This window comes from Ochotona curzoniae, unplaced genomic scaffold (genome assembly GCF_017591425.1).
Source record: "Ochotona curzoniae isolate NIBS_2020 unplaced genomic scaffold, NIBS_Ocur_1.0 contig_3819, whole genome shotgun sequence".
In the NCBI taxonomy this organism is placed as follows: domain Eukaryota; kingdom Metazoa; phylum Chordata; class Mammalia; order Lagomorpha; family Ochotonidae; genus Ochotona; species Ochotona curzoniae.
Genome location: NW_024466004.1, coordinates 4,661,058 through 4,674,379, shown reverse-complemented (window position 1 = coordinate 4,674,379; position 13,322 = coordinate 4,661,058). Strand labels below are relative to the sequence as shown.

The following is a 13,322-nucleotide window of genomic DNA, read 5'->3' as shown; positions in this document are numbered from 1 at the left end:
TGTATGAAACTTACTACATTTTTTAAATCATAATCTACTCATTTGTTATATCAGCAAATAGTTGGGAGTTAGAACCTTAATAAGATGAGTCATGGCATCTTTAAAGAACACCAGGTCAAGAGATGTTCCTCTGATGATTTCATTGAACTGTCTCTGGTAATACTGGAGTTTTTCAGACAGAAACTCAAAGGATGGAACCTATAGGTTGGGAGAGAAGGAGAAAATCACTTTTATAATCCAACTATTTATTAAATAAGAACAACTCGTTCTTAAAACAGTGATTGTAAAGGTGATCAGAAGTAAATCTCAGTTGGTTTCCAGTATGAAATCACTCCTGAACTTTTCCATTTCAGAGGTCTGGTACCTATTTATACCCACAGTAATTAATATCAGAATGGAACTAATATTTCTGATGCTTATTTACTTTTAAATATTACTTATACAGAAGCTTTATAGCATCCATGTAGTCAAATCCACAGGCTTTTGTTGTTCTGAAGTAAATACACACCCATTTTGCTTGTGCAAATTATTCCTTCTATTTAGTTCTTTGATCCACAAGCATTTTAGAATTATTGCTATATGATCCTGTTTTAAAATCCCTATGAAATTCTATTCTAAGTTTCATTAAAAGTATTCATTAATTTAGTTAGAACAAAGTACTGCTGTGAAGTTTCATCATGATGATTCCTAGATATTTTTATATTGGTATTTCTTTTGAATGAAATACTTATATATTCTTATTAGCATTGTTGGCAGTGACCAGAAAATTTTCTCGAGACGGGGCAAGATAGGAAATCTGTTAGGCTTCGTAGCCTATACACTGTCACCATTATTCAACGCTGCGCTTGACGTATAAAAGGAACCACAGGAAATAGAGCAGTGGGGTACGGCTATGTTCCAGTAAACACTAGAGTGAATTCAATTTATTTTTAATGTGACACACAATATTCTTCTTTTGACCATTTTCTGACATCTAAAATTATAAAAATATTTTTTTAAGTTTTTTTTTGAAAGTCAGATTTACAGAAAGAGAAGGAGATGCAGAGAGAAAAAGCTCCCATCCACTGATTCACTCCCCAAGTGGCTGCAATGGCTAGAGCTGAGCCAATCCAAAGTCAGGATCCAGGAGCTTCTTCTGGGTTTTCCATGGGGGTAAAGGGTTTCAAGACTTGGGGCCATCTTCTGCTGCTTTCCCAGGCCACATGTAGGGAGCTGGATGGAATGTGGACAGCTGGGACATGAACCAGCATCCATATGAGATTCTAGCACGTGCAAAGTGAGGATTTAACCACAGAGCCATCATGCCAGGTCCATAAAAATCTTTCTTACTTCACAAATCTAATAAAAGTAGGCAGAGGGCTGGGATCTGGCCATACTCTTTGTCAACCTCTGGTATATAGGATGATGGTTATGAGTTATCATGTTTATAATACACTTTGTCATCTTAATGAAACAGATTTTTAAACTGCCTTGGATTATACAACCAGATAATCTTATCATCTACAAATGATGGGAAGATTTTTACCCCCCCTGATAGTAACACACATTTTTCCCTAGAACTTCCAGAACAAAATAAAATGAAGTGGTGACAGTAGGTTTGGTCATCTTTCTCCTAACTTTGATGAGATTACTTCCGTACTCCACTGATGGAAACACTTCACTGGGTACACAATAACCATAAATCACAATTTAGAGAAAACTCAGAGATTATAATAACCCTAGTGTAGGACTCTAAGGCAGAGAGAGTTGACTAGGCAAGTGATCTGAAAAACTCCTTAGAAGAAAAAAAAAAAAAAAGAATACCAGTTCATAGACTTTGGGAACTTCAAACACAGTATCTTCAGGCTCATCACCAGTTGGCTCGGGCATTTCACGGAGAAAATCCACAAAATATGGTTCATGGAGCATACATGACGCTGCTTCAGAGCTGATATTTTCTTCAACTGCACGAGCAAGATGTATATTAAACCACTGCTCATCTTCAGGAGTTATAAACCTGGAACAGCAATGCAGTAGTTAGAATACAAAACAGGAAAGCAGTTTTTCTAACTGAACTTCAGTCTTTCTTCTCCTCCCAGACCCTTCCTTTCTCAGCCACAGGACAGGCAAATAATGTGATCTGCCTTTGGACCGCCAGGGCCTAATCCCATCCCCAAGCTAATTATTACTTAAAGAAATTATAGAAGAACCACTTAGGTGAGACCAAAGATTCCAAACATGGGATCTTGGAATGTTGATGCAGAAGCAGTAGTCAGTAGAAGGCAAGTGTCATCTGAGGGAGATTGTGGGCATAAAGGGCATGAACAAAATTTTTTTAATTTTATATTATGTCCCACAATGTTTACAGATAGGTATAGGGCTGTATAGGTATAGGGATCCCTCTACCACCTCCCCTTCCTTCCTCTCCACTTTTTCTCCACCACTGTTTCCCTTATATTTTTACAATAGTATAGTCCTTTAACAACAGTCACAAGTCCAACATTCTGCTATTTAAATGCATCATGGCATTGCAGTATAGGACAATTTTATACCTTTAAATGTCAAGGAATATTAAACAGTTTCATTAGAAGTCTTCCTTTTGTTTGGAAGTAAAATAACTACTGTAATATATCTTCACTCGCTGGTATGCTGGTCGCCACTACATCCATTCCTATAGATGAATATATGTATGTATGTATAAACATGTTTACCTATATATCTACTACGCTTGCATTTTCCATAAAGGCTGCCTTATATCAGAGAGAACATATGATAGGTGCCCTTTGGGGATGGGTTTATTTCACTCAGCTTAATGGTCTCCAGTTGGGACCATTTTGTTGCAAATGGTAGAATTTCATTCTTTTTAATGGCTGAGTAGTATTCTATACAGAGATGTACCACAGTTCTTTATCCATTCCTGTTTCAGTGGGACTCAGGGTTTGTTTCCACATCTTTGCTTGTGTAGATTGTGCTGCTATATATTGTTGCTGGTCCCTTTCTCATATGCAGATTTCACTTCCTTTGGATACATTTCCAGAAGCAGATAGCTGAGTCATACAGTAGATAAATTTTCAGTTCTCTTAGCACTCTTATGGACTTCCATAGTGACTACACTAGCCTACACTCGCAGCAACAGTAAAGTAGGGCACCTTCTCCCCCATATCCACACCAACAGATGTTGTTAGCAGATTTCTGAATGTAATCCAGTCTCACTGAATGTGGTTTTCATTTGGATCTGCCTGATAGCTAGGGAGTCTGAGTATTTTTTTCTTATATCTAATAGCCACTTGAATTTATTTTTTTTAATGCCTGCTCACTTCCTTTGCTCATTTATTCACAGGGTTTGTTTGTTTGTTTTGTCTTTTTATTTTGTTTTGCTGTTGTATTTTTGAACTCTCTGTAAATCCTTGTTATTATTCCCCTATTGGTTGTGTAGTGTGCAAAGATTTTCTCCCATTCTGTTAGTTGATTCTTCACTTTGGTGGTTGTTTGTTTTGCTGTACAGAAGCTTCTTTGTTTGATGTAGTTCCATTTGTTCATTTTGGCTATGACCTCCTATATTTTTGGTGACTTTTCTAAAGCCTATATCTTATAGAGTACTTCCTATGTTTTTCTGTACTGGTTAAAAGGTTTCTGGGTACAGATTTAGGTCCTTGATCCATTTAGAGCTGTTTTTTGTATAAGGTGAGAGGTAGGGATCTGCAGACTGCTATCCAATTGTCCCAATAGCATTTGTTGAACAGACCAATATTTTCCTTGGATTATTTTCAATTAGTTGGCTGTACATGTTGCGGGCTACCTTCTGGGGCTTCTATTCTAAATTCCAGACCTGAAGACATGCTATAGGGAAGTGATAATCACAACAGTCTGACTGTGGTACAGAAACAGAGAAGGGCTTGAAGATGTTTTTCACAGAGGGAAAGAGGAGTAATATATGATGAGTCCCACTTGCGAGTCCCACTTGTGATAGACATGACACTTTACAACCTTGTGAGTTAACTTTGTCATCCAAATTTTTAAGATTTATTTATTTTTATTGGAAAGGCAGATATGCAGAGAAGAAATACAGAGAGAAAGATCTTCCACCCACTACTTCACTCCCCAAGTGGCCACATCGGTTAGAGCTGACCTGATCTGAAGCCAGGAGCCAGGAGCTTCTTCTGGGTCTCCCATGTGGGTGCAGGGTTCGAAGACTTTAGGCCATCCTTTACTGTTTTCCTAGGCCACAAGTAATGAGCAGGATGGGAAATGGAGCAGCTAGGATACGAACTGGCAAGCATATGGGATCCTGAGCATGCAAGGCTAGGACTTAGCCACTAGTATACCATGCTGGGTGCTAAGATCCATAATTTATAAAGAAAATAAGGCTCAGCAACATGGCTAAGTTTAATTGAAATGCTTAACTTAAATTAGATAAAACCTAATTTTGCCAGTCAAAACCAGCACATAACTCAAAGTATCTAGAAAATATATCAGGCCCGGCATGGTGGCCTAGCAGCTTAAGTCCTTGCCTTGAATGTGCTGGAATCCCATATGGGCACCGGTCCTAATCCCGGCTGCTCCACTTCCCATCCAGTTCCCCGCTTGTGGCCTGGGAAAGCATTCAAGGACGGCCCAAAGCCTTGAGACCCTGCACCCGTGTGGGAGACCTGGAGGAAGTGTCTGGCTCCTAGCTTCACATCAGCTCAGTATCGGCCATTGTGGTCACTCAGGGAATGAAGTAGTGGACAAAAAATCTTCCTCTCTGTCTCTCCTCCTCTCTCTCTCTCTCAATATATATGTATGACTTTGCAATAAAAATAAATATTTAAAGGAAAGAAAGAAAGGAAGAAAGAAAGAAAGAAAGAAAGAAAGAAAGAAAGAAAGAAAGAAAGAAAGAAAGAAAGAAAGAAAAGAAAAGAGAGAAAGACATAGTGTGCCACCAGATTTGATCAACTCCCCAGTGTACTGGTAATTTACACAGCAACAATAATCAAGTCAACAGGTAAAGCACTGTTTAAAGGTAAGCAAAAGTGGAGAATTCTGTCAAGGTTTCATTAGCTCAACATCAAATTAAGACAACACTCCTTATTCCACTGATCTGAGTGGATAAAGCAAGAATTCACCTCTTAGACTGGATGTTTACACTCAAGTGTTCTAATACACACCTGTCTGCAATCACTCTGTTGCATTCGTGCTTGAACAGCGACATGAGAGTAGTGACTGAATTGCATTCTTCAGCTTTTATGGTTAACATGCCTTGCCAAATTCTGGAAAGATCTCGAAGATTGAAGATATAATGGAATTTAGAAGGAGTTGGCAGCATTTTCACCTATATACAAATGAGAATGGATATTCTCAATTAGCTTTCAGATAAAACAACATAGATAGAACTGATTTTTACAACTATTCTCTTTCACAATTCCTATTATAGATTAAAAAAAAAAACAGAAAGTAAATCAGGATTTAATTTCGTATTTTCAAATACTTATTTCAAAAAAAGCTTTTATCTATTTTCACTTTTTATTTAAAGACAGATAAATGGCCCAATTTTTCATCTGCTGGTTCATTCCCCAAACACCCACAACATACAGGGCTGGGTCAGGCTGAAGTCAGGAGCCAGGTACACAATCTGATTCACCCAGGTGGTGACAGGGATTCAACTACTTGACCCATCACTAATTGCCTCCCTAACTGTACATTAGCAGGAAGCTGGAATTGGTGGCAGTGACAACACTTGAACTCAGACCTTCCATTATGAGATGTGGACATCCCAAATGACGTCTTGATGGCTACATCAAATGCCCATCCAAACTTCATAATGTATCTTTCTAAGCGAATAGACCAATGGTTTATTTAGTAATGAGTTTAGAGAAATTGCTCATCTCTCTGCTGACAGCTGAGCGGAACTGTGGTAGTCAACCAGAAAGCAACACATAAGAACTCCCATTTAGGGCCTGGCGCGATGGCGCAATGGTTAAGGTCCTCGCCTTGCACACCCCACCCGGGATCCCATATGGGCGTTGGTTTTAATCCCAGTGGCCCCACTTCCCATCCAGCTCCCTGCCTGTGGCCCGGGAAAGCAGTCGAAGACAGCCCAAAGCTTTGGGACCCTGCACCCGTGCGGGAGACCGGAAAGAGGCTCCTGGCTTCGGATCGGCTTAGCATTGGCCGTTGCACTCACTTGGGGAGTGAATCATCGGACAGAAGATCTTCCTCTCTGTCTCTCCTCTCTGTATATCTGCCTTTCCCGTAAAAATAAAACAAATCTTAAAAAAAAAAAAAAAAGAACTCCCATTTAGTCCTAGATCTCACAGACATTTAAAGATGCCTAAATCCTGAGTTTTACAATTGGCAACTTACTGTTTTCTAGAGAAAACAGACAACTGCTATGTTTTCTAGGGTATCCCTGTTTGGTCCAGTCTCCCTCTTGTCTTTAGGTTTCATGGCAGGGAAGAGAAGTACTATTATCAGTCTTTGGAAAACATGCTAGTAGGGTCAACATCCATTTCCCAGCTGCCAATGCAGGGCAACCCAAATTCCTGAGTGGTCCAGAATTTTTCAACAAGGAATGTGGCCTCATTGTCACTAGAGGCCTTGACTTTGGCCTCTTCTCCAAAACCCCAGGTTCATTCAGCTCAGCGGAGGCATTACATACCTTCTTCTTTGTGACAAATGGCTCAAAAGTACTCAGAACCTCTTTAGAGGATTGTAATTTACTCCCCTTGGACATCTTATCAGTGGGTGATAACAGATGAATGCAGGACTGGCAAAAGAGACTTCCAAGACCATCCCTTCGAGCTTATCAAGGAACTTGGCTGTCACCCATTCGATAGCTTTTGCCAAGAATTTGGTAAGTGTCTTCATTCTCGGAGAAGAATAGGTTTTGCCTGTTTCATCAAGTTATTTTACCATGCTGATTCTCTAGAAGGGTAAGAAGCCAATTTCATGGTCTTGGCCTTATAGGCCATCTGGATGGTAGATGAAGTTGCAACATGTTTTACCATTCCTGAAGTTGTTTTCTCCACCATTCCCACGAGACTGTGATATTCTGTGCAGGTCCTACAGGACTAATAACTAGCAAACTTCAGAAACTAGCATCCAATTTCATAAACATGATCAATGCCACCCAACAACAGCATCTTCTTATGCAGTTGTGGAGCAATTCTTATATGTAAGTTCATGTCTAGCCTGTTGCTAAATGATAAAAGGCTTGTTCACTGCTCTTCTTGGCATGATGCTCATCACAGAATTCTGATCCCGAGATAGGTCGGCTCTTTTAAGGAAATTTCTTATATCTGTGACAGTCACAGAATCCATGATATATTCTTCCCTACAAAGTCATTCAAGATCAAACTAAAGTATCTCTGACAATGTCTTATTTTTCCTTGTCCTTGAGACCAAAGTGAAGGTGAGGCAACATTTGCAAGCAGGAAGACAGCAATGTGATCTTAGAAGGAACAAGGCTTGGTTAACTCTTGGTTTACCCAGGATTCTCCTGAACTCCAGTTAGTTTGTCATAGATATGAATCTGTTCTTCTGCTTTATAATTTTTTCACTCAAACATGAACCTCAACTAGATTCCCTAGATTGAAGGTTACAGAAGACAAGCCAAAAAACATTTTTAATGTTATAGTAGTAGTAAAGTATTCCCAGGCTGCAGGTAACTATAATTTTTTATTTTTTACTTTTAATATATATTCATTTATTGAAAGGCAGCATGATGGAGAAGGAGAGAGAGAGAGTAAATTTCCATCCTCTGGTTCACTCCAAAATGCTGCTGTAGCCATATCTGGGCTGGTCCAAAGCCTGGATTCCAGGAGATTCCTCTGCACTTGGGCCATTCTCTGCTCCTTTTCCAGTTTCATTAGTAGGGAGCTAGATTGGAAGTGAAGCAGTTGCGTCTTGAACCAGTGTCCATAGGGATGCCAGCACTGCAAGCAGCAGCCTCACCTGCTACACTCTGCAGGGCTCCCTCCCCACAGAATCGATCCTCTAGTACTACATTGTTGGAGGGAGTGAGCCAACTGCCTGCCATCCAGCCTCCCAGACTTCCAGGTACACGAGAGACAAACAGACATGGCAGGGATTCCGTCTATCCGAGCAGTTCCAGTTTATTTGGGAAACACACACACTTTCATGGAACAGTGAACAGTCTCAAGCCGGGAATCCCAGGAATTCCAGGAGAGGGGGAGAACTAAGAGCCAATCAGCAGCAGCACAATTGCAGAAGCCACCTCCCATAGGCCAGGGGCTGGTAAGCAATCCGTGTTTATGAGCACTGAAATGGCCTCTGGCCAATTAGTCTTTCTTTAAAACAATTTGATCCCCACCCTGGTTCATGCCCAGGGCTCTTCCTTTGGTCACCATCTTGTGACTTAGTGACAGCTGCCCTTGAGCCCCACAAAACCCCAAGTTACTATATTCTTCAAGGAAATGAATGAGATGTCTACATGGAACCTGTGTGGGTAGGGTCAGCCTTCAGCTGGTGGAGTGCTTGACTATGAATCTTGGAGCACTGACTGAAGTCCAAGCTTTTCTCCTTGGACTGCACACCAACATCAGTAGTATTCTTGGTGGCAGCAACAATGGCTTGGCACAGATGTTTCTCTGAGGTCTTTCTGCTCAGATTCTTTCTCTGCCACTCTTATTTCAGTTCCCATGTCTCTTTAGCTCATTTCTTTTATGAAAAAGCGGCTTGTCTGTGTGAAGTGCTGTATAAGAACAAGTTGACAGAATCCCAGGTCCCTCTGACATTACTGTCAGGGAGATTTGGCATAGGGACCCCATATCAAATTTCACAGTAGCTTGTGTCAACATAGCAGAACATCCTGGAAGCAATGATTACCACCACTTCTGGCACTGTTTCTGCCACCATGGACTTTCACCTTAGGCCCTGTGCCACTGCCAACTTTCCAGAGAATCTGACTCAAAAAGTTTAGGTTCGTATTTTTACTACAGCACTGACAAAAGAAAAAAAAATTCATAAATAAGCCAACATAAAATATAAAAAATGGATTCAAGAATAATACACTAGATGCAAACTGTAACACCGTGGTCAACCATCAAGTCACTTTCCTCTGAATTCTTAGAAACTCTGTGAATAGAGGGACTATTCATTCCTAACTGTTAATTTTATTGATACATATTTGGAAATATGTCAAAATAGAAGACTAAACATGAACTGATTGTCTCGCAAATAAGAATAATGAATGTTCACATCTACAGTGAATATGACTACCTTCTATAGGAGTTAGATTAAGAAGATAGATTGCTTTGATTGAAGTTCTTAATGTGTTTGGATTGCCATCAATATATTATTTTATAACCTGAATTTCTCTACAGGGAATCCAAACCTTCTTATACATACTCCTTATACCCACATATCTATAATTAACTGACTGGCAATCTGACATGCACCTATAAAAAATAGGTGGGTTTTCTGCCTTTTGTTTGTTTGTTTAAACACAATGATAGTCTTTAGCCATGGTACTTTATTTGCCATCTCTACCAAATTCTACAATACAAAAAGGCAAAAGTATAACAGCAACACATTCTTACCCAGAGAGATACCAGCTAAGGGGTGAACCTGGGGTCCTCTAGATATAAATTATTGCAATTATTGCTGGCCAGGTATGAAAGAATCATAATTGATATCAGCACCATTTTTGAAACTGCAGATAGTGATCGATCATTCTGGTGATAAAAATGTAAACTCCCTCTGTGATTAATTCAGGAAAGCAAACACTTTCTCCAACACCTGTTCTCAGAATAAGTCCCTTCAGTATTGGAAAAGGCACCCTGCTGAGTGAACAGAGTAAGTTTTAGAGGCTAAGCCACAGTGCAAGACAAAACAGCAGGAAGCAGGCAGGGATGGAGTGAACAGGAGTGTTATTTTGTCAGTCGCCTTTCCGTTTTCCTATTTGCTCAGTTCCACTGAGAGCTAAAATGTTTGTTCTATTCACTAAAACTTAAACCATACATTCATACTACAGATATGTAAAATGCTCAAAGGCATAAGGTTATATGAATATTGCTCTTTCTCTTCGGGGTAAAAGATTACAGTCACAATGGCAAGCAGTGGGCAACGAAACTAATCATTACAGAGTACTTGTAAAAGCTTTTTTCATTATTTATTAACCTGATTCCTTCCTCTCTTTTAATAGGTTCCCTCTTATTTTTGTCATCTTTATTTCTCATGTGCTTCTGGTTTTACTTTTAACATTTTCTTTATTTAAGAGGCAAAGAGACAGGCAGGTAGATCTTTCACCCACTAGTGCACTCCACAAATGTCTTAAACAAGTAGAGCTGGGCCAGACTGAAGCTAGGAGTCTGGAATTCAATTCAGATCTCCCACATGAGTGACAGGGACCCACATGCTTCATCAATCATCTGTGCTTCCCATGGTAGACATCAGTGAGAAGCCAGAATTGGAACCAGAACCAGGACTTGAACCCAGCACTTTGGTATGGGATGTTGGCATCTTAATGACTGCATCAAAAGATTGCTAGCGAGAGACGTAGAGAGAACTCTGTCCACTGGTACACTTTCCCAAAGCCTGCAGTGGCCAGGAGGCTGAAGGTGGGGCCTGCAACTCACTCCAGGTTCCTGTTTCTTCTCTAAAGTTAGTTAAAGTCATCCAAAGATGAGGTACATGAATTGGGTGAGAGTATCTTTCCAGATAGAAGATTTGAGAAAAAGATTCTTATATATTAGTAAGAAGCCTGATTATTTGAGGGCAGGAGGTGAGGAAGAATCATTAGTTTGTCAGTCACTGAGCACTTAGCACTGCACTTAAAAATAAATCAGAAGGCTTGGCATGAGAGCCTAGTGGCTAAATCCTTGCCTTGTATGTGCTGGGAATCCCATATGGGTGCCAGTTTGTATCCTAGCTGCTCCACTTCCCATCCAGCTGCCTGCTTGTGGCCTGGGAAAGCAGTGGAGTACGGCCTAAAGCCTTGGGATTCTGTACCCACGTGGGAGACCCAAAAACGCTCCTGGCTCCTGGTTTCAGATTGGCTCAGTTCTAGCTATTGAGGCCACTCAGGGAGTGAAACAGTGGACAGAAGATCTTTCCCTCTGTCTTTTTTCTTCTCTATATATCTGCCTTTCCAATAAAGATAAATAAATTAAAAAAAATAAAAGTTAATAAATATCTTTTAAAAAAAATTAAATCTGAGATACCGGGGTCAATAGGACCATTAAATATGTTACCAATGAAGCATACATCCTAGTGGGGAAGCCTGACAATAAATAGGAAACATAGAAAAATAATAATAACAGTCAAAGACATAGTTCAAAAAATTACAAGGGATCTTCAAAAGATTCATAGAAAAATGTATAATGAGAAACAAACTACACAAAATAAATGTATCTTTGAGTTTAATCTTTTATCCACAACCTGTTTGAAAAGGTAGGGGCAGGGGACAGACAGTAACCGGGTGGAGAACTCAGGTAGTTACTTCAGAGGATGCTCAGTGAAAGGCTTCCTAAAGGAGAAAAGGATGAGAAGGAGCTGAACAAATAAATTATTTCACAGTGTGAAAAACTCGAGGTGCTGAGGGAAGAGTGTTGGACCTAAGGGAGCCCTCTGAATACTTGCTTCATCTGGCTTCCAACGGCCTCAGATTGTTGGTTTACTTCTACTTTACTGGCTGGCTGCTTTTTCAGGGAGTTTGTTCATTTGTTAAAATTATTATTTAAAATAAGAGAGAAAGAGAGATTTATCTTCCATTCATTTGTTCACTGTCCAAATACCCTAACACTCAGGGCTGAGCTAGACTGAAGCTAGGAGCCAATAACTCCATCCAGATCTTCCACATGCCAAGTCAGAGGAAGAAGAAAAACAGATCTGGCAAAATTGAAGTCTTTTGTGGCCTTGATCAGAACAATACAAATGAAAGCTGATACCAAATCACTTAAAAGAGGTAAAGAAAATTTAAAAAGCGCTATCAATAGGCATTCAGATAACAAACTAAACTTTGATGGGCACCAGGAGGACCAAAGTACTTCAGAAAACAATCTATGTAAGCACAGAGAATTGAACATCAGCAATACTGAGTAATAGATGGATCTTACCAGCCAACAGTCCCCGACACTCTGACTGTGGCACTCTCTTTGGAGTATCTTCAGAAAAGAGGCAGAAGAGCACAGGTAGAGACCCCGTGAGAGCAAAGAGCAGGGTCCCAAGGCAGAAAATGAAATACACAATTCCTCTTCTGATGCTGCATCTAGAATGCTCCATCTGGTCAGGAATCCTGGCAGGGCAGTGTCTGCCTAGATGTATTTAATTATCTAATGAACAAAAAGTGAGCCATGACAGACCTCATTGAATGCTTTTTGGCAACTCTGTCGACCTTTCGTCTGAGAGCTAAACTTTACCACTTTTTTCCCACATACTGCCTTGAGTTATCTAGTATCATTGTAGTTTCAGGTTCTGACTTGTGCAATAAAATCTTGCCTATTTGCTTGAGAACACTTGCGTCCACTAATTTATGCTCCATCTCAGAGAAATATACAAGTTAGACTTCAGGTCTTAGTTGGCTGAGAATATCAGGAAATCCATGTATTTGAGTGACTGATATACAAAGAGTTACAAATCACACTAACACGTAGAAAAGCAGTGCTCCCATTTCAGCAAACATCTCCTTTGTCTTGGATAGGATGTCTGGTTTATAGTAATATCTCACACATAGGGAAAGCATCATTCAGTCATGATATTTGTTCCCCGGAAGAAAGATGTGTCATAAATCCATCTGAGCATCTAATTCGTCTTAAAAAAAGAACCCCACTACACATGGTGTTATGACAGCCTAATAAGCCATGAAGTGAGAATGAGGCTGAATAATAACTGACATTGCAAGAAATTATTGATAACAAACCCTGTTCTGTACCTTAGTCCATTGCCACAGCACTCTGCCCACCAACACTAAATGCTCAATCATCTCACATATTTCAGGTCTGAATTTTCTACAGGGATCAAAGTATCCGCAGCCAATAACTCCTGTAAAATAAAAAAGGCCAAGGGTGCTTACTAAGAGATTGCAAGGTACATTCTCGTCCCCAGCGATTAAGTCATTACCAAATGGTCTAAGAATGAGAGATATTAAGAATTGCTCTCAGTCCGTGAAAACTGGATATCAGCAATGCACCCAGCCATGTCAAGTGCATCTGATAAGGTTTAATTCATTTAATCCAACAACCCCATGAAAGAGAATATGAGATAGACAGTATCATTGTAATTACTATTATATCCATTCTACTAAGAGCTTAGGAACTTGCTTAAGGCCATACAGCTATTGTACAAGTGAATCTGAGATCTGAATCTATGCAGTCCAGTTTTGGAGTCTGCAAATCACCATTCTC

The 13,322-nt window shown here is 39.9% G+C and overlaps 1 protein-coding gene across 2 annotated transcripts in view; it reads right to left on the bottom strand.

The window, feature by feature from the left end:
- The window catches only part of DNAH8 (dynein axonemal heavy chain 8), a 288,139-nt gene that overhangs the window by 122,814 nt on the left and 152,003 nt on the right, over positions 1-13,322 (bottom strand). For both annotated transcript variants that reach the window (XM_040982961.1, XM_040982963.1), the window contains exons 54-57: positions 12,851-12,960; positions 5,127-5,290; positions 1,804-1,996; positions 76-198 (exon numbers count right to left, since the gene is read on the bottom strand). In XM_040982961.1, the coding sequence (XP_040838895.1) occupies positions 76-198; positions 1,804-1,996; positions 5,127-5,290; positions 12,851-12,960 (590 nt within the window). The remainder of the gene's footprint in view (positions 1-75; positions 199-1,803; positions 1,997-5,126; positions 5,291-12,850; positions 12,961-13,322) is intronic.